The sequence below is a fragment of the Artemia franciscana genome, chromosome 10 (assembly GCF_032884065.1).
Source record: "Artemia franciscana chromosome 10, ASM3288406v1, whole genome shotgun sequence".
Classification (NCBI taxonomy): domain Eukaryota; kingdom Metazoa; phylum Arthropoda; class Branchiopoda; order Anostraca; family Artemiidae; genus Artemia; species Artemia franciscana.
In genome coordinates this window covers 32,695,904-32,718,452 of record NC_088872.1, presented here as the reverse complement: position 1 = coordinate 32,718,452, position 22,549 = coordinate 32,695,904, and the positions used below count along the sequence as shown (strand labels likewise).

The 22,549-nt window shown below is 36.5% G+C and overlaps 2 protein-coding genes across 5 annotated transcripts in view; both read left to right on the top strand.

Moving 5' to 3' along the window:
* LOC136032090 (elongin-B-like) overlaps positions 1-14,458 on the top strand; it is a 33,664-nt gene extending 19,206 nt beyond the window's left edge. The window contains exons 3-4 of the mRNA XM_065712228.1: positions 2,004-2,148; positions 13,902-14,458. Of these exons, the coding sequence (XP_065568300.1) occupies positions 2,004-2,148; positions 13,902-14,004 (248 nt within the window). The 3' untranslated portion in view covers positions 14,005-14,458. The remainder of the gene's footprint in view (positions 1-2,003; positions 2,149-13,901) is intronic.
* A 6,628-nt stretch (positions 14,459-21,086) lies between these two features.
* LOC136032088 (dTTP/UTP pyrophosphatase-like) overlaps positions 21,087-22,549 on the top strand; it is a 42,655-nt gene continuing 41,192 nt past the window's right edge. Inside the window, exon 1 of one of the 4 annotated variants that reach the window (XM_065712224.1) lies at positions 21,087-21,205. The gene's annotated coding sequence lies outside the window, so the exon portion shown is untranslated. Of the gene's footprint in view, positions 21,256-22,549 lie in introns of all 4 variants that reach the window. The other 3 variants (XM_065712225.1, XM_065712227.1, XM_065712226.1) reach the window with 3 other exon arrangements.

Sequence of the window (22,549 nt, the reverse complement as noted above, 5' to 3'; positions counted from 1 at the left end):
GTCACATCTTCAATGAAGCATTCATAAATTCGCAAAAACTCTAATAACGAAGCCGATGGTGATCGATAAACAACACAAACAAGAACTTTCCTATTATCAGTCACACACTCAATGCAAAGGCTCTCAAAAGTCATCTCTTGGTCATGCTTAGATAGTTGGTTCTTCACAACAAATGGAATATCATCCCGAACAAAAAGTCCAACTCCGCCACCCTGTCTATTTTCCCTATTATTAGATATAAATTTAAATCCACCACAATTCATGAATTCTGCATTTTCATTTCTTAAAAACGTTTCACATAGGCCTAATATACTTACCCTGTGGTTACAAAGTAACTGCGAAACAAACTCGTGGCTACTAGCCAAACCTCTGCAGTTAAAAATTGCTGATCTTAAGTTCCCATCAATTACAGGTGTTCCTGAATCCCCTTCAAATAAAAAGTCTGTAGCAGGAAGACTAGCTAAATGATCATCATAAACACCTTTAGCAAAAGGGGGAAAATCATAATAAATATTTTTTAGATCAAGCTGATCACCGAGGCGGCTCCCCAATCTTCCCCCAGACTCCCCACTACTCACGTGTTATATATAAATTTCATCTTTACCTTATGTCCCAGGTAGGCACGACGGAAAAATGGAAATGGCATCGCATCACTAATCAGGCAAATCGGGTAAAAAAGTGGCAGAGAACAAACAAGACCTCGAAAACTGATTTTTTTCACTAGACCTCCTAACACTAGAAAACTAAAAAAAAAGATTATGCGCAAAAAACGAGGTTGTAGAACCCAACATGTACACAACACTGTGACAGAAGTGGCAAGAAAATCAATCAAAATTTCTATCACAATACTAATAATAATCACAAAGGGACAGCAAAAACTAGCCCATCACTCTTTCCCAGGGTGACGAGTCCGTGGATTTGGATTCAAGCCAAAGCATCGAGCCCTTCTGTTTAACAAGCGTAAACTTTGAGGAATCTGATTCACGTAAATCCTTTGCTTTCGCAAGAAGTTCATTTCGAGTAGCGTTTAGCTTGGGGGGAAGATCCGTGCACACACGAATGCCGCTCCCCTTCAATTTACGAACTGAGTTGAGAATCCTCTGAATGTTCTGTTCGTTTACAAACGAGATAAATACAGGTGCCGGACGAGGCCTTCGATTAGTAACGTTAACGTGGCCTGACAGACGAGACGGAGCTTTGGAACCACCGAGCATGCGGTAGCACTTCGTAATCTGAATGGGGTCGCTTATCTCCATTGTAACAGATAAAACAATTTTCACATTTTCTTCAACTGTTTGAGACGGCCGCTCAGTAGGCATGCCATGAATTAACAAATTCAATTTGCAGTCCTTGACATCACTTTCCAGTACCTGATTCTCCAGTTGATCACACCTTAATTTTTGATCCTTCAACTCCTTTTCCAGTTGCCCAATTTTTATATCTCGATCGGAGGCATCTTTTTTTAGCGTAGCTATTTCCCCCGTAAGGGACTGAATGGACTTGTTAATGTCTTTTTGAGAACGGATTACAGTATCAAGTTTTTCCGTTAAAATCTTTACTGCTTCATCAAAGTTCTTTTGTGATACTGCCATAATGATTGCAATAAAGCCACTTCCTTATTGATTTAATGCAGCATGTAATCAGGAACAGGTAAACAGTAAATCTCCGGGCGAGCCAAAAACCGGTTAGCTATTTCAATTTGCAATGCGACCTAGATTGAATAATAAAATCCAGTCAAACCAGTCCAATTAGTTTTATCCTTTTTAGACTAAATGGTCTTCACACCACGAACACGAATGAAAGACTGAAATGGCCACCCCAAGAATTAAAAAAGCTGTCCAAGGGGTTTAGAGATGTTTTATTATAATTGTGTCTGTTGTATTATTTGTTGCTATTAAAATATCATTTGTGTTACTGCTGTGCTGCTATTTGCGCATGTGTTAATGTGCCATTGCCCAAAGAAGCGTTACTTGCAATAAATATCTCTCTATACTTTCTTTTAGGGATTACCAATGTTCCCCCAGAAAATCTGCAGTTTCTGACTCAAGAAGGTGTAATACTTGATGACGATAAAACCCTTTCTGACTACCAAATCAATCCGACAGTTGCACGGGCGCAGGCCCCTTTTGAATTACGTCTTGTATATAGGTAAGTAGCAGTGGAGTAAGTAGCAACTTTAAGGACGAGGGAGCAATAAAGCCTTTTGTTGGATGAAACATAACAGTTTTGTGTGTTAATTCAAGTCTTCCATTTTCTTGGTTGTCTAGTTTTCTAACTTGTTTATATAGCTTCTCTGTTTTATCGTCAACAGCGTTTTAATTGAAAGCAAAACTTAACTGGAAAGTCGTTCTCCTTCTTAGGCATTTCTTATGTAAGCTCAAAGACAGCGCATATGAAACATTTTTTGCTGAAAGGATTGCTACTAGTTTACTTGTATGTTTTAGATATTGCTAAGGTTCTCCTGATTTCGTATTTCTTAAACAAAAAATTAAATCGTGTGCAGACTCATTGTTTAAATTGTTGTCATCATACATAATTACCAGCTCACCTTGCAGCCACTGGGCCTAAAAAGAAAAACTCCATAGTTGTCTTGCAGTGATTTTAGACATGGATCAGGAAATGATATTTTACTTTCCTGATAATTTCCGATATTAAAAATTCCTTGAAACTCATTTGCTTCCCAGTTTTGTTATCAATTTCAATTTCACTAAAATGGCAATGAAGAATTTTCTGAAAAAGTCAGCTACTTACTACTTTGGTATCCACAGCCTCGTTTTTCTTTTAGTAGGAGGATTGCTTAATTTATAAACTTGTGATCAGAGTTCGTTGGTGTGACGAGTCCTAAATGTCAATTCTGATTCGACTGAATAAAAAACATCGTTGTTTTCCTTTAACTATTGCATTGTACAAAGGTATGTTGAGATTATGCTTTACATCTAACATGGAGCTGACTCTGGGAGACTTCCTAAATCCTTATAAATCAATGGACGGAGCAGAGTCTTTTGTGGTTTTTAATATTTTAAGGATATTTTATATATTTTCAAATCCGATGTGACTTCAGATTCCTTTGTTTTTGGAGAATAATAGAGATGGCCTGAAAAACAGTTTTGTTAGTCTGTCAGCCAAGAGGTTCGGTTATATGGCTCGATACTGTGTTTACGGGCACAGCATAGAATACAAAATTTTTATCAATTTTTTATAGGAAGAAAGGGGTCATGAACAAAAAATATAAAAAAAAACTTAAAGTAAAGCTTGTTAAGGTAAATAATCACCCTACTATGCCCAAATATAAATTTACCTATTAAACGGGACTAAAGTGAACCACTAAAAAAAAAGAAAAAAACATCTTCAATTTGTCAAACCAAAAAGAAAATCAAACAATTTAATTAGTTTTGTTTTAAAAAAAGAATGAACCAGACAAATTATCACCCACCCTTTTCATAAGCCTTGAAACAATAATCTTACAGCAACCTTTGAAGCTCACTTGGGCTTGATTCCAGTCCAATATTCCATGGCAAACTTTTCCTGGCACTAGGGCAAACATGATGCACAGAAAACCTCGATCGAGTCGTAACTCGACTAGGATTTTTACACTGACTTAAACCCATTGTGCTATACTAGTGAACGCTTGAAACTAACAATAAACCACTAAATCACTTGGGCAACAAGTCATTTTCGTACTTAAAAATGAACACAGTATTATAAAACTTCACCATACCAAAAATGGTAATATCTCTTATCTGTCATACTTGGATCCCGCTGAAGAACGATTGTCTTCACCAGTCAGCTCTCTAACCATTTGATTTTGAAGCACTCTTAACGAATGCAGATAACCAACAAACATAGAAGACCTTACGGTAACACATTATACTAGATATGTATGTTCAAGAGAGAAGCAAAGTGACCCTAGTATATTAGACGGGAAAATATGCTCAAGTTCTCTTATCATGTCGATGCTACGAGTGATCTTGGCAGAATTGTGATGGACAGGATTCTTAAAGCTGAGGCCCTCATCCAGTACAGCTCCAAGAAACTTCACTGACTTAGCATGCATGATGACGTTTTCACTTAGCCGTAATTGCTCAATCCAAGGACAATAATCAATGCTTCTACCATATATTACCATAGTGCTTTTCTTTTAATTCATCTTCAGCTTATTAAATCTCATCCGTGTTTTAGTGCATACGGTACCAGTTTTCAAAATATTTAGTAATTCCTTTTCTGTCCTATCAGCCATTGTATAACGGGTATCATCTCCAAAGCTCTGTAAAATAACCTTGAGTATAGAATTTTCCCTAGCTGACAGAACACAGCTTATCAGACACTTGTCTAGATACTTAACATATATAAAAAATAAAAGGAGGTCCACACCTGACCCTTAGGAAATGCCACACTTTACACTTTTTTCATATGATTCAAAATTCCCCTATTTTACCTCACTGGGTTCTTTCATTCAGCAAAAATCCTAATAACTGCAATATATTACCCTGAATACTTTTTCTCTAAATTTTTCACCAATATTTCATAACCTACACGGTGGAGGGCTTTCTTGATATCTAGGAATACCGAAACAACTTTCAGGCCCCAGTCTATGGCATTATTAACAAACGACTTAAAAAATATAATAACTTGCTCGGTCGACATCGTTTCCTGAAGCCAAATTAAGTAGATATATCGCTCATGTATCAACTTTCTAATTATTCTAGATACAAACGAAAGCAGTGGTTTCTTTCCAGGTCTTTCGTATCTACCCTTTGTTTGTTTAAATTAAAATACAAGATAATCAGCATCAGACCTTCGTAATAGCCTGTTTAGCATGTTATTATAAGACTTATTATCTTCTTCGGTCATAGCTTTTTCCTTTTGTTTCTTTTTTTTCATAGATAATAACAAACTTATGTAACCCAAGTCTTATTAGACATTCCATATTTTCCTACCTTCTTTAACAACTTCCTGGAGAAGGTTAGTCACTTTTGATAACCAATTATCAAATTTGTGATATATATCCATTTGATACTTCGAAAAACTAAAATTAGGGTTTCCAAACTTTTTTTATACCTTACCGTCTAAATAGACTACACATTACGAAACTTTAGCTCGTGTAACCCACTAGTTGTCTGTTTTGTCTGAGGTACTCTTATTATCACTCAAAATGGTCAGAAAGATTCAATAGAACTGAGGGGTACTCATAATCAATATTCACAAAAATATTACCCAGTACTGAAAAGCTATTCGGCGTCCCACGAGTACATATGTTTATAGCTGGCTTTAAACCTTCTTTCAAAACTTACCGTCAAATCAAAAAAAAACTTTTTTTCAATCATTGATGGCTCAAATCATGGTGTCATAAATCCGGATTAGTGTCACCACATGCGAAACAAGGCGAATTAGAGACAGATAACATAATCGACTGCTCTTCTTGTAAATTTATAAATTCCACAACATTTACTGATTGGGACCAATAAATAACGACAGTGAAACCTTTCATTTCATTTCTGAGCAACTACAGCCTCAAATACTATTTCCTTGTGTTTTGTTAATTCCACCTTAACTGTAACACTTATATCATTAACCGGCAAACTTCCATGTTGACGAAACTCTCTCTTCTTCATCACAAAGTGCTAATTTAAAATATCTAACAGCAACGAATTATGATCATTTAGCCAAGTTTCAGCAAGTTCCATAAAATGCGGTCTGCTTTCATTTGACAGATTTTGCAAATACTTGAAAGAAGTACTAGTTTACTGACAATTCAGATCGAAAAGTTAAAAATGATTCGGTATAACATCACGCCACAGATATGGAAGAAAATTATAAGTAGCCTGCAAATGTTACTTACCAGCACCATTAGAATCATAATCACGGTAGGCTTCAACGCCGATTCCTTGAAGTTTCAATTTTTGCTCTACTTTCTAGCAACTCGTAATCTTAGCGGTGCATCATCACTCAGATTTATGTCCTTATTTCACTAATAATTCTCTCCTTTAATTTCTTACTTTTCTTAAAATGTCAATTTTATCTTTTCTTGTCAGGACTGCAGTTTCAAATAGTGACCTTCTTTTCTCACATCAACTGCGCTATAATTAGGAACCATATTCTCCTCCAGACCCTGTTCACAAACAGGCTTAAGTATGTTCGATAATTTAATTTTGTAAGTCTCAGTTTCGGCTGACAGTCTCAAAGACAAAGATCCCATTTGCAAATTTTCTTAGCACCACAGGGAGCTTTCGAAGTAATTTTAGTATAATTTTATAAAAGAACTTAAAAAAGTCAACAGTTCGTAAAAACTAGCGAGAGGCTAGTTTAAAACTAAGGAAACCTATGATCTCGTACTCATGGTTAGATGAAACTTCGTCTAATCAATGTACATACTGCATTAGTAATGTGTACCCAGTGTCCGTAAGATATCATTCAAGGCGGTTGGAATAACAGGAAATTTCAAAAGCTGTCAGATTATTCAATGAAACTTCTTTTGAGCTGATTTTAATGCTTTCCAAGTAGGCATACTAGATTATTTTTTGGGACTGCCCTTTCTTGAACTTTAAAACGAAAATTCGGTTCCGTTCAATAAAAAAAACGAAGTTTACGCTTTCCAATGATGAAAGTTCCATTAAACCTGAATATATCTATCTCTGGCACAAAAGTGGAGAAGCTAAATGTTTTTTTTAAGATTTTAGGGAAGGTATATGTCGGATTTAGTTTTCTGTCGTTTATTCGGATCTCTTACCCAAGTTATACAAGCTATGGCAAGACCGCCCAATTAATTCTGAATAGTTTGATCATACAAACTGAAAAAGTTTGTAATGGACGAGATAGGGTGGTTCTTTAAGGTATCGAACGACATTAAATGATTCCTTCTCTGGTCTTCATTACCACAAGGAACATTCCATACAATAATGTTTCGCTCAGTCATATTGTATTCGCAGCACAACAGTCTATTCGTTAAATCAGCACTTTCTTTACGGAGGATTTAAACTTTCCAAAGTAATAACATTTATTTGGGTTTCTACACTGGCTGGACATTAAAAACAAGAGCTTCTTCAGTCGTTTTTATTTGAGCCTCGAGTAACCTAAATTGTTTTGTTATACTTTCCAATTTTGTCTCATCACAGCAAATAAAATTTCTATAAAATTCTCGGTCAAGATTGAAATAGTCTTGTGTCTACCTTTTGTCTTTTCTTCCCATCTCTAACAGTGACCGAGACCTCAGAAATGAACAGAGAAATCTTACCTAAATTTGCAACGATTGTTTACCTACGATACATTAAGCCATTTGGCGTGGCAAATACCTTCTTCCTGCGATGGTAGACACTACTCAGACCCCAGAAGTAAGACCGCATCCGGGAAATCCCCCCCCCCCAAAATGTTTTTCCAACTCGTAAAAACGTAACAAAAATGAATATAAAAACTTCTTGGTACGTTTTTTTGTTAACCCCAACCACTCCCTCCCCCTCCCCCCAAAAAAATCTTGGATACGGTCCTTCCCAGTAATACTTAAAAAATCTTATCCCAATAATTTTAGTTATATCTCTGCCAATAACTCTAATGCTTTCCACTGAAATAAACTTTTGCTCGGCACGGAGTGCACAGAGGTATTGCTTATTCAACAAATAAACCATGACTGAATTTGACTGCTTCATTAGAATAGTGTCAAATACAAAGGCTAACATGAGTATGTCAGTATTGAAAAAAAAATGAAATGAATAACGCAAGGGGCTACAAAATTAGCATCAATAATAATCCAATGTAGAATCCACTATTTCTTTTTTGTTCCGTATAAGATAAATGAAAAGCGTCAAGCAATAATATCTATTTTAAAAAGAAACTAGGATATATTTATTTCGGCTGAGTCAAATTTTGCTGAAATAAAAGTTTATTCACATTCATTCTAGTTAGCATAGTTCTGGCTGGGTCATCTTCTGAGGAGAGGCCTTCCCCTACTGTCGGTGGGGGATAGGGAAATGTCCTGCAGATATATAGGGTACCTCCGTAGGAGGCATGGACAAAAGGGGGACCTGGTCCCTGAGTGTCCATGGTAACTCAGTACTTGGTGGATAGGGGAAGACCCTGCAGATATATAGGTTACCTCCATAGGAGGCGTGGACAAAAGGAGGACCTGGTCCCCGGGGATCCATAATAGAAACTGGGGCTCCCTCGCCCGTTGGTCGTAAATACGAGTGGAGGATATAGAAGGCCCCTCAAATGTACACTCAGCACTGTCCACCGGTGTGTGGACATGTCCCGTGAGTTACAAACCTTCTCCCAGCAATGGGTTCAGTTGCATGACGATGCAGAACATCATCGTGGGAGGATCCTTTATTGAACAATTACGACAGGGTGTAAGATCCAGATCTATGGACAAAGGCCTCTGAAAGGGGCTGCCTCGACCCTTTCGGGGCACCCGCAAGACTGGGGACCTTGTGGTTAAATCTATTCCCAAGAAATATCAATGGACCTTCGACCTAGAAAAATTATGAATACGGCTACGGCGTTCCTGGCAAGCGACGTGGCCCCTCGGTGCGGGTTTTGAGAAGTAAGCAAGCCAACTATACTACGGATTTCTCGGTGGGCGACGCGAGTTTGAATATGTTGACGAAGTCGAAAAATCTACTAGCCATATTCTTGGGAAAACTAACCACAGTTATAAAACAAGCAAAATCAAGATTGGTTGTTGGAACGTCAGATCTGTTAAACAAGAAGCTACACAAGCTCTTTTGTCCATGAGATGGAGAAGTACAGTATTGACATATTATGCGTTTCCGAGACCAGAATATCCGGTTCTGGCTCTACAGTAATTGCAGTGCCCGAAACGTTACAACATTTCCACTTTTTTCTACTCTGGAGTAAACGATAATTCGGGGCTCCATGGCGTTGGTTTCTTCGTGAACCAAAAAACCAGAAACGCACTTCTTGAGTGGGATCCTATTTCTTCCCGACTGGCTAGGATTAGGCTGAAATGAGCCCTGCAAACGTATCCATTCTCTTCACATACGCCCCGCCTCTACTTACGATTTCACAGTTACTGTTAAGGATGCATTATATTCAGAATAGCAACAACGGTCTTCATCAGCTGCTGCACGAGACTACCTGATTATTGCAGGAGACTTCAACGCGAGAGTTGGTCTATCTGATACCCCTACACAAGTCCTTGGAAAGTTCGGACCAGGGCTTAGATACGAAAATGGGCAAAGGTGGGTAAACTGTGCTTTGATGAATCATCTTGTTGTAAGTAACGCCATATTTCAGCACAAACCAGGTCATCTACTGACCTTGTATTCCAACGACGGTGTTGCTAAGGCCCAAAGTGACTTCATTCTCGTCTACCAACGTTGAAGAAGTTCAGTAATAGACTCTCGCTCTTATAACAGTGCACACAGGCTGAAAATCAGGGTCTGATTACAAGCTAGTGCTTGAAAAAATACTACTTCGTTTTGCGTCTTGGAGAAAGAATAAACCGAAAGCCCGAATCGACGTTCTTAAAGAAATTCGGTAAACTCTAAATATGGAGCTAACAAATCGTTTTGATGCCCTAAACTTGAAAGAAGAGGAAAACCGCGACACTGAGCAAAGATGGGAGACCTTCAAAACAGTGATGAGAGAGACCACTGAAGAGATCCTAGGCCGAACGAAAGTGAAATGACAGCATTGGATTACCACCAGAACACTGTCACTAGTCGAAGAACGTAGGAAAAAGATGAACAGCCCTAAACATATCATGAAAGAGTTTCGCAGACAGGTCAAGCGCTCTGCACGTCTAGACCGCCGCGAAATGTGGGAAGAGACTGGTTTGTCTTTAGAAAAAGCAGCTCGCGCTGGCGACACCCACAAACTCTACCAGGCTCTTAAGGAATCGACTGGTAAGAAAGCTGCTGCGTCTGGAGTTTTAAGAGCAGGAAAAGCTATTAGCTGTCAAAAGGAACATGTGATCAGATGGAAAGACCACTTCCAAATACTACTCAACCAATCCCCGTTATCAATTCTCGGTTGTTTCCCTCCTGGTGAAAAAGAACCTTACAGTATCGAGCTTACCGCCCCAACAGGAGCGGAAATACTCAAGCGATTAAGGACCTTAAGAACAGCAAAGCCCCAGGCCAAGATGGTCTCCCCCCGGAAATGTACAAACATTGCCCTGAGATTACAGCAGAGCAGCTCCATGGTATCCTTGAGGAAGTACAGAGGACCAACACTTTCCCAAAGGATTGGAAGACATCAGTTATTTTCCATTTTTACAAGAAAGCTGATGAAAACTGAGTGCAAAAATTATCGGGGATGCTACGCAGACAGTTATGCTCAAACACCTTCGGTGCATAAATAAGTCTAATTGAAATTACAGTGAAAATTTTCGGGATTATCCTCCTTAACCGCTTCAAGGGGGCAAGGGAGAAAAGAACTCATGAAAATCAAGCCGTTTTCCGTCGTGGTAGAGGCTGCACTGACAATATTTTTGCTCTCTGCCTCATTATCCAGCACTGATTCTGATATTTCTGGACTTCGTTTCTGCCTTCGATTCGATCACTCGTCAAACACTTAGGAAAATTCTTGAAAATGATGGAATGCCCCTGAAATTTGTCGAACTACTTGAAGCATACTACAAGGGTTCTTTGAGTCGAGTTCGAGTTACGTAGAAGATACTGAAGAATTTTCGTTTGAGTTTGGAGTAAAACAAGGCTGTGTCCTATCTCCGACTCTGTTTAACTACCGTATTGATTGGGTGCTTGAAAATGCACTATCTCAAACTATACTCAATGAGGTAATTACTTGGACAGATCGCATTGGCTTGAAAGTCGGTACAGGGAAGACACAATTTATGGTAATAAATCACACTGATCCTATTTTGTTGACCGTAAATCAAGTACAGTTGGATCAGTTCAACAGCTTCACATGCCTTGGCTTCCAGCTTTGCGCTGATGGATCTTCTGACGCCGATATTCAACAGCAATTGCAGAAAGCACAGACGGTCTTTGCTTCTCTTAGAAAACCATTGTGGAACCGGCGTGAAATAAATGTAAGAACAAAAGTTCTAGTCTACCTGGGTTTTTTTTTCGAATAATTCTTTATGGATCCGAAACTTTGTCAGTAAAGTGATTACATGAAAATGCACCTAAGGTGTTTGAGCATAACTGTCTGCATAGCATCCTTAGGTTAAATCTGAATGATCGCATATCAAACGTGGATTTACGACGAATCTATGGTATCAAGAGATGCGTTACCATTACGATCAAGGAGCGTCGACCGAAAGGGTTGGGCTATGTCTTATGGAGGCCAACAGAGTACTTTCCTCACCGAATCCTTATAACTGAGCCACTTAACTCATGGAAGAGACGCCTAGTATAGGACAGTGGAAAAGCTGGTGGGACTTTAAACTTTGAGCCTATTGGGGGGTTCAGAAAGTTTGGTCACAGATGGACAACTCAATGGCTCCCATTTGCTAAGCAGCTGGCGGTAGACCGCACTACGTGGTTCAAACATGTCTTGAAGACCCTTGATACCGGGCAAAGTGGAAACGCCTGATTTCCGCCACAAGTACAAATAGTAAGTAAGTACAAGTAGTTAGTATAGTTTGCTATAAAATTGTCTAGTTGTCTCAGTTTGGAGGGATAATGTGGTGCTGAAAATAGAACTGCTGGCATTTCCATCTGAAGTTCGTGGTAAGTTTATGTGGTTTTATTTAAAAGAAAGTCAAATGAAACTGATTTAGGCCATCGTCGTAAGAAGAAAAGGAATAGCCTTTTTGTACTAGGCATTTTACTAGTCTTGGTGTACCGTTGGGAATCATGGCCTCTGCATCACTATAAGTTAATTTAATTGAATTGGATTGCAGTGTCTCAAACGCAGAATCATGATTATTTTCAATCTTTTCAATATCCATTTTCGTGGGAAGTTAAAACTTTGTAAATTTAAAAATATATTTTAGGTACTGATGTCAAGTAAATTTTAACAGGAGAGTAAAAGTTGTAATGGCAAATAAAAATATTGTAAATTTAGTAATATTATAAGTAAAACAGAAGGAATACGCAAATGAAAAATGCTTAACAGTGGAAAGATAAGAAGGAAAACTCAGAAAACAGCAAGAGCTGTTTTGCTGTTTTGACAGATGGCTGAATATTTGGCTTTTATTTTGCTAGTTAAATGCTAAAATGTAAGTTATTAGCGGGTTTAATGGGGGTTGATTCAAAAAAATATTTGGTAATATACATATAGTCAGTTCGTGGAAAGGCTTAATCGAATATCAAATAGTTTTATTTATACCAGCAATCATAGTTTAGAACTGAAATTCCAACTAAATGGCGCTAGTAAAATGAAAAGAAGAAAAAGAGAAAAAAAACACGAGACTATACCTTGTTAAATACTGACATTTAAAAAAGAACGAATGGAATTGGTGAAACGGTTTGTTCTTTGAGTTGGCAGTTCCAGTCCCACTTTGCTAGCTGACCTTGTGTTTATTTTATTCCTCATAACTGGTGATAGAATCTCTCTTAATTAGAAGAAATTGGCCAAATTTGTAGATCAAGCCCAAACGACGTTCCTGAAGGGACGGTAGTTGTAGGACAAATGGTGCCGATTCCTAACTTACATATGCGTCTGAAAGAATAACTTTAAAGGCTCTTTTTTGTAGTGACTCAAGTTGATCGCTTGGGTAACTTGTGTTGTTGACTTGAAGACCCCATACAGGGCAAGCATATTCAAGAATTGGTCGGATGTATGTAAGATAAGCCGTATTAAGTGGGGACAGAGAAAAACTGAAACGACGTAGTAAGATAAGGGTACTCATCGCACCATTTGCCTTTTTAGTGACTGTATCAACAGTAGTACTAAACGAGTAGTCAACGCTAAATGTAACACCGAGAATTACAGCAGACCATACACTAGGATACGGTGGAGGAGGACTGACAAAGTCCCTCTTAAGTGGATTAAAGGGAAGGATTTTGGTTTATCTTCGTTGATTTGAAGGCTGTTGATAGTGCATTGGTCTTTTAAGTTGCTCATAATTGCATCACTGAATTGGGGAACTGCCTCAGAGTTTTCAGTGAGATACTTCTGAAGAACTGACAAGTCATCTACGTTCTTAAACCTGTCCTCAAACTTCGAAAGGACAGAACACTTAGAAAGTTTATAACTGCTAAAAACAACAGCGGTGCAATTCTCGTGCCTTGTGGAGCACCACACGTGAGCTAAGCCCATTCGGAGTTGGTGTCTCCAGGGACATTTTACATTCGTTCCTATTGCGAAAGAACCTTGTCAAGGGATTGTAGTGAACTAATACAGTTTGAAAGTAATGTATGAGGGCATGGTTATTTGTCAATATGATTTAAAATAACTTCAAAATCTCTTGTGTTGTTGGTTTTGCTAGTTAAATTTCTTTCTTCCAAAAACGAAGTTTTGTATCTTTTTTTATATATATATATTCCGTTGTTGTTGTAAATCTCTTCAATTGAAAAGTTGTGAGTTATCTCTTAATTATTAATACAGAGTAAACTATTTCTTTTATTCATTTCTTTGTAATAATGGAGAGTTTTAATATCTCAATTTCAGTTTTACTTGTATGCCAGAAATATATGTAATAAAATAGAGCCAAGAAAAAGAAAGACATGTGTGATTTTATTTCAATTAAGACATTTATATATATATATATATATATATATATATATATATATATATATATATATATATATATATATATATATATATATATATATATATATATATATATATATATATATATATATATATATATATATATATATATATATATATATATATATATATATATATATATATATATATATATATATATATATATATATATATATATATATATATATATATATATATATATATATATATATATATATATATATATATATATATATATATATATATAGCTTTTTTTTTGTTTTTAGAGAGCCCAATGGTGAATTTGAAGCACCCGATGTGACACCACTTTCTTCCCCTCCAGATCTGCCTGAAGTAATGAAGCCGAGAGATAGTCAGAGGGAGCAGTAGCTCCAAACTACTTTTTCGTGATACTGTTTAAATTAAATTCTTGTGCGATTTTCTGCAGTTTAAAATATTATTTGAAATTTTACATCAGGCTTAGTTATTTTCAATGGCTACAGTTACCCATAGTGTTCAATGCCGATATATCTCCAGAGCAAACTTAGAAGTCAAGAATCTTTCATGACCTACTGGATTCTTTTTTACTTTTCATTTTTCTTTCGTTTTAGCTCCAACTTCAGATAAGCTGACAAATATTTTGAATGTATAAATCTAAAATCTCTCCTTTTTTTGGCTCTCTCGTTGTATTATTACTTATTCGTTTAGAATATACTTGCAATGGATTTTGACATTTTTTTAATAACTTAGCTATATGCAGCTTGTAACTCCTATTAGGAAATTTGGTACTGTGAGTTATATTGCGGAAGATTTAAAATGAGTAATAAATCTGCTTTATCTTCAATTGAATGTCTATATAAATGTTATTTAGATGAGTGAAAGATTGATTAGAATTTTTTTTTTTTTGTGTAGGTTTTGTTTCATCTAGTAAGATTAGTGACACAACCAATTTCTTGAAGATGTGCCACATGAATTAAGCCATATCAATCAGGTAATTACCTGCTCCATGAATGGGTAGTCCATACCATAGAGATCAGTTTTCTAGAGACAGCATTGCCTCGTAAGTTGATAGAGAGCCGACCTTATACTCAGCCTTAGCAAAGTTGTTGGCAACTCTTAAAAGAGTATAGACTTTTCAAAACTATGCACTGCATGTAGTAAAGCATGGACATGAAGTATAAATCCGGTTTACCAGCCTTCTTTTTGTAAACAGTTGCAACAGAACAGAAAAAAAGTCGTTCTTATCGTATTCAGTAATTTAAAAAAATTCTACGAGTAGGTAAATTTAGGAAAAACTAAGAAATTCTTCTAATTGTTAAATTGAAGACTCTGTTTAGTCTGTGAAAAAAAAATATTAGGCAAAATTTTATCTAATGAAACTGAAACGCTTGAGGGCAAAGCGTAAAATAACTGAATTCAAAGCTCTTTTTTTTAACTTGACACTTTTTTCTCAATGAAAATTAAATTCTGTGCGACAATTGGTAATATTTTTTTTGGTCATAGATAGGGAACTGCACAAAATGTTTATGAAACAGTAGCTCCTGAACTAATTTTGTGATTCTAGTTTAAGCTTGGCAGACCTTCAAGGTCTTCTCCTTGTTTGCTTAAAAGTTTATGCAAGTAGTTTACACACTGTAAAGAAACCTGAACAAATCAAGGTGACGTGATCTGTTTTCATAAGTGTTCAACTTTGGCCCACCAAATTATAAGCAATAGAATAAACCTTCCTACGCATGAGGCTTAGAAATTTTATGTTAGCTGGGGGATATTTGAATAGGAAATTAAAAAAAAAAAAGTTGTACGTCGAAGTTGCTCAAATTGCAAAAATTCCTGCTCAATATAGGGATGGTACGTCGTTAGACTAAGTTGCTCCGTGCCCTTATTTGCCCGTTTGAAGTAATTCAAATCAAGCTAATTCCCGCCACCAATTAAATTATTCCAGAAAAGTTTGGTGGACACAAACATATCAGATTTCTGGATCATTGAGTAAAACCATGTTTATGGGATATCCATCATGAAGGAGTTCGTTTTTTTTTTGTTTTTTGTTGTTACTATCGATGACAAAAGGCCAGAACTGTCTTTTGTGAGTTCCAATTAGATCCGAACGGCTTAGCTTTTGACACAATGGAGTTTCTGGGCGGAGTTTACAAGCTGCATTAACTGGCCAATTAAAATCTTTTTTAAATTAAAAAAAATGTGAAAGTATAATAAGATGTCAAAATAGTTCCAATGCAGCTCAAATTATAAGAATTTTACCGTTTTATCTGCATTCATGACGCTAACCATCAAACTACTTCTTGGGATAACGTCGCCTTTAATTATCTAATTAAATTATCCTTTCAAATGAAGAAAACAGAGTTTATTTTGGATTAAAGAGAAACTAAAACAACCCTGATTCTAAGAAAATATGATTGAAAGAAAAGGGAATATTCAAATTGCAACTAATGTATAAATGTCCTGAGACTTTGCAACGCAGGATATTTGATTGTTGGAGCATAATAACGCTGGTAATAAACGTAGAACACAAATTTGAAAGGCTAAATATTGATAATGAGGAGTTTGAAGTCAAAGTTAAAGTACAAGATGAAAGAGGCCTCTATAGAAGTATTAAGGGATTTCCAGTGGATAATTAGGCTATATAATTTGAATTTGTTTTTGTTAGGCTTCCCTCTTTACCAGCCGGTAGATTTTTGGCACCCTTTTGGTCAAAATTGTTTTACGCCAAAGAAGGCTGAAAATACAACTTGAATGTAGTCGAATCTCCTTTTCCTTAAAATGCCCGCTAAAACTTAATTTCTGTTCGAATGAGCCTTCTCTCGATTTTCTAGAATTGGTTTAATGCAATCACCTCTGGGGAAAAATGAACAAGCATTCGTGATCTTTCTTCATAGAAAAATGCTTTTGATTTCTTAATTATGTGCTTAAATGCTCCGCAATAACCTTGTCTGATATGCTGAATATGACGGTGACAATTTCATTTTGACTGTTGACCCCTGGGGAGTGTTCTGCCGCTGTCCCTTTTTCGAAAATGGAGTAATTTTGATTTCTGACTAGCAATTCCAGACTAGTAGTTTTTGATGCATAACATTATGCTTGATTTTTTTTTTTTTTTTTTTTTTTTTTTTACATGTTCGTAATCACAAATAAAAACCCAGTTCTTTGATACAAATTTTGTTATAAGAATTTCGTTTTTAGAGTTTCGGTTAGTAACAGCCTGACCCTGATTAGTATTGCTCGTTACTTAAAGATCTTTACTGTGAATTGTTTGATTTACTACAATTTTGACTAATTCAAGACTTACATACAGGCGATTTTGCGCATGTCAGATCGATTGTTGGCTGCAAATACAATAGTTTCCACGGTGTACGATTTTCTGATAAAATATACCCAATTTTGCCAAATATCGTCCAAGTAGATTGCAGATTGCCTAAAAAACAGGTCTACTTAGCTTTGAGAAAAAACAATTTTGCCCTTAGTTTTGGTTTGAGGCTGCTCTTCTTTGACTTTAGCTTTTGAAGCACAATTATAAGGATTTAAAGCCATTCATTGTACCTTTTTTTCAAACTTACAGCAAATTTCTACAAATTTGTTAACACTTTATAAATCATGATATATGAAAGATACTAAGCTAAAATGATTTTCTCGGGCCTTAAACAAACTCTGCTTATTTACTTAGTACTTAAGGTTGTAAACTAATGGCTTCAAACCTTTTCAAGCTCGGTAAAGAAGGAAGTCTAAGTAACTCATATCTTACCTATAGGAAAGTTCGTAGGATTGATTGCTCTCGGGATGAAATCAACTACCTTTCTTCCCTCCCTCTGCGAAAATCTTAGTGTAAACTAGCAAGTGTTGTCAATAACCTCTGCGAAAATCTTTGTGTAAACTAGCAAGTGACTACCGCAATCGCCTTAAAAAAGTTTGCTTACGGCATCTCCTGCCACGGCGCTCAGGACTGCTTGCTTGGTCTCTACCTTTATCCGGTCCTGCCTATGTGCATATGGTATGGGAAAGCAACGGTAGTTGGTCCATTAATTACAGTCAGGTTATGTAAACTTTACAATGAGGACAGATTAACCTGAGAAAAATTCCACACGCATAAAAATTCTTTTTTTCGCTGGTTAGGTTCCAGTGCCACTGGGACCTAAGTAAAGGCAATGAATTTTCGAAACCAATTTGTTTTTATCGATTTGAGACGTCTAAAGCTTAGTCTTACGACAACAAAACGTATTTGTTTCTAAGAATGATCTAGACATATACTTATTTAAATACGCTTATAGTTACAACGCTGCCTTAAAAGATTATTTTGATTGAATGTTTGATCAAGTTTTTTCTAAATTCAAGGGTATCTATTGAATGTTAGTTAAAACAGTTTTAGCATTTTAGGAGACCAAAAAAAATATTGAGATTTTCGATCCATATGATCAAAAATCTTCTCATTAACAACCCAAATTTCATAGTAAATATATATTTTTTCTAATGAAATTGCACAAAAAACTACTGCTGATCGACCTATTTTAACTGAATATTGAAATTGTCTTTAAAATCAAAATTGTAGCCGAACACTTCAGTTTTAATGTGAAATGTTGAAACAGCCACGTTTTTCTAATAATTAACACATAATGAAACTATAGCAATTAAAGAACTAAACATAAATTGATAAAGTCTTCGAGATACGTCCGTCTTCATTTCTCTAAACAAATCCAATCAGAATTTTGGGATAGTGATTTTGTTCAACGAGATTGAAAGATCTGGAGATTTTATCTTTGAGGACGAAATCCTACCTCCCACAGCCCTCAGGGCAAAGTTTGTAAGTTATGTTCTAGGGGCATATAAGGTCTTTATAGAAAGCATTGCCGTAAAAACTTCAAAAAGGGCTCCTTCGATTGGGAGTTGAGTGGACTGTCTTAGCTCACAGCATTGGTTCAAATTTGCCAGGATGGTAGAAAAAAGACTAAAAGCCAACAGTGTTGCCAGACGTAGCATAATTATGCGGAATGTAACATAATTAGGAACCAAAAGCATCCAAGCATAATCCTCCTTAAGATAGCATAACCTAAGACGACGTAGAACAACTCATAACGTCACATTAATAAAACGGACACCAAAGATGGATTATCGAATTTTCCGACCAAACTAAAGTAAAATTTTCGGCACAACCACATACTACGAACCATCTGGTATTTTTTTTTTGTTCTGATCCTGTGGTCTATGGTCTATGGCAAAGAAAAGTACATGCAAGATATTTGAAATTAAAGATATGGGGTGATTGGTTGGATTGGATTGGTGAAGATGATTGTTAGATGAAATTTTGAGATTTAGAGGGGTTTCATGATGTTGTTGTTGTTGGTGAACGGTGAGAGAATTTTGCTGTGCAATTAGACCTAGCCCTCTCAACCATAGGCAATGGTTCATGGTTCAAGAACTGGTTGATAGCTACTACACACCAGCTAGACACCAAACTATCGCCGAAACTCCAAAAGATTTTGTGAAAAGCTTATGCTGATCAGATATTGTTTTCTAATCTACCAAAATCTATCACTGATGGCTAGTTACAGTTAGGGATTCTAGTTTTTGGTAGACGCTTCATGAATTGCAAGTCTTTCCCCAAAGACAAATGCTAGCTTAAAGGATCCTTAGTGCCACTTAGGAAACATCCCTGTTTTGACAATCTCTGGATGGCTGTCAGCCAGTTCCTCAAACTTGTGTTACTCTGAGTGAACGGCTATCTGAAATTCTGCAATTTTTCCTCGGAGTGTATGGTCAGCCTGCTGCTGACCATTAACTAGGTGAGGTAAAGGTGGAGCCCCAGCACAACATCAAGATCACAGGAGATAATAAAGATAAAATTGGAAGCCTTTTCATGAGCTGAACATAGTCTCTGGAAACGAACTTGTGGTGAGAGCTACATTGCCGATCGAAGTAGGCTCAGGGTTACTTCTGTGAGGATATTGCGGCGTTCCGTGTTAGGTCAACACAGCTCACCAGTGCATTGCGAGACTTCTCGATCTTTGGAGGGCTCGTGAACAGTTTTTCATGCTAGCTTCAGCAGAAGACCGCCAACTTGCTGCAGACAAAATCTTGTTAGAAATGAAAAACCCGTTCACGAAAGCGTATTTGCTTATTATTAAGTATGCTATCAACGACTTCAACTCCTTCAACGCCTGGTTCCAATCGGCAAAGATTCTAATTAGAGATTTGCTGTCTGAGTGTGAAAAGTTCATCAAGACTCTATGTAGCAACTTCATCAAAGGAAGGTTTCTAAGAGACTCTACAAAGATCAATCCGTCAAACCCGAGTCATTTCCGATCATTAGAAGACGTATTTTTAGGAGATGAGTGTGCCCAATATCTTTTGACATCAGTTCAGAGTGGTAAAATAACCTCTGAGGACGTGAGCACTTTCCAAAAAAAGTGTTTAGGTTTCTACATTACCGCAGCGACACAGACGCTCAAGCGATTCTCGCACGATGATCCTTTTTTGAAGTCCCTTCAGTTTGTAAATCCCAAGATGGCCTGAAACAACCAGTATTCCATCACTAGCTGTCGTAGTGAACCGATTTCCAAGTCTCATGCCAAAACTCACAGATATTGACTCCCAGTGGCGCAAGCTGCCATATGCTTTTAGTGACTCCGAAAAGATAGATATGAGCAAAGTTACTACAGATTTGATGTGGATAAAACACGCGAAATGAGAAACATTACCAACGAAAGAGTTTTCCCAGATCTGGCAGAACTCGCCGGGAGGGTGCTCTCCTTACCACATTCGAACGCAGACTCTTTGAGAAAGAATTTTCCTTGGGTCAGTGATGTCAAGACAAAAAAGCGGAATAGATTGAAGAAAGAAAGTATTGAACCCGTGCTTGTCACAAAATCATGACTAAGAACAAAAGATACAGTTTGCTACAAATATGTCTCTACAGACAATCAGATTAAGCTCCACAATTCCGAGAACCTCTACGCAGCCACCCACCCCCTGGACAAGAAGTCGAATCCGAAAGCGAAGATGATAAAGATCATTGAATATAAACCGCATTTTTTCCTTTTTTTAATGTATCTGAAGTAAAACATGATGATAAAAGACACTATGTTTTTCAAATGCCACCAACCGCTTCGAGAAGAAAGACGACTTGCGAAAAAAGACGAAAAACGTGAGCCAAATTGTGAGCCAAGATCCTTCCCCTGGACATAAAAAAAGCCTTTTTACTTATTTTCTATGCTATTTTACCTTTTTCTTTGCCTTTTTTGTTTATACCCCACTTTTGTTCCCTTAGTGGGTTAAGAATAAATCATTAGGCTAATATTATCAGATTATATTCTATTCAAAACCTTTATTAAGATGAGACAGAATTCGACTTGTCTTAACTGATCAACTTTTTCGTGAAACCTGGGAAAATATAGAAGCGTAGCATAAATCTGTCCAAAAAGGCATAATCTTGTGCTCAAGGAAGTATAATTATTTCCTTCCGATCTGGCAACACTGAAAGCAAATCAATTTTCTGGACTTGGCACTTTGAAACTGAAAATTTGAATATGTCAAAGAGCTGAAATCCATTTTATAAAGTATAGACAGCATCACTTTGGAAATAAACCAGGTTATCTATAGTATTCTCGCTTCTCCTAAACCCACTCTGCACATCTTTAAGTATATTTCTTTTTTCCACTTCCCAGTTTAACCTTTTCTTTACAAGTCTTTCATAAACTTTGCCTACAGGTAATAAAGTAAAAAATCTTTGATTTTCGATCTTTGAAATGTCTTCACCTGGTTTAGGAATAATCACTGCTAGTCCTGCCTTCCATACTTATTGGAAACATCCACTCTTCCAGGCAATATTTATCATTTCTAACAGCACTTCTACCCATTCTCTAGGGTGGTTTTTAACTAGTTGGGGAAACACCATATCTGCACAAGGGGCTGTATATTGATGGTGCATTTGATAATTTTGTATACAGACATGTAAAATTATAGCAAATTGTATAACTGGCTTTCATATAAAGTGAATATGTCACTTGATGCCTTTTTTTATGCTCTTTACAAATATAATAATTGCTTCTACCTTAAATTGAGATTTATGCACTTTTTTAGCTCTTAAAAATTAGAAATTTTCAAAAAATTATGACAGTTCATATAACTGACTTACCAATAAAGTGAACATAGCCTACCACTGATGCATGTTTTTATGTTCTTTACAAATATAATAATTGCTTCAATTGCAAATTCAAACTTAAGCACCTTTTGAGCTCTTCAAAATAACGAATTTTCAATTAGGGTATGACTTATCACTCATTTTCTGCAAAATAATACTACATTTTCTCAGCACCATCTTTTCCATCATTTTTGAAAAAATAATGCTACATTTTCTCAGTGCTACAATTATTTATAACAAGGTTACATTATGTTAGGTTAGGCTAGGTTAAAAACTGCTTATATTTAACATAGAAGTGATTATTATATTCATAAAGAGCACAAAAAAAAAGGCATCAAGTGGTATATTCACTTAATATGAAAGCCAGCTGTACAATTTGCTATAATTTTACCCACAGATAGATATTACTAGGACTGGTTAAGGTGAGGATCCATGGAAGAATGCTAATGTTTACAAAAAATTATATAGAAGATTGTGAAGTGGATGTTAGGGTGGGAAACAATATCTCCAGCTAATTCACCAAAAGAAGAAGAGGAGTCCCTCAGGTATCAGAATTGGGTTCAGATTATTATAATCTGGGTGAACATAACATACCTTTAGATGATGGTGATTCTAGTGCAAGCATTTTTGCAGATGATAATAACCTGTGGGCAGTTGGAAGAACAATTGAAGAAGTTGTGCCAGTAATAAAATCTGTTCTTAAACAGCTTGAAATTTATACAAGTGACATTGATTTAAGCTTTTTGGCTCACAAAACAAAAGCTATACTTATCACAAGAAAAAAAAAATCTA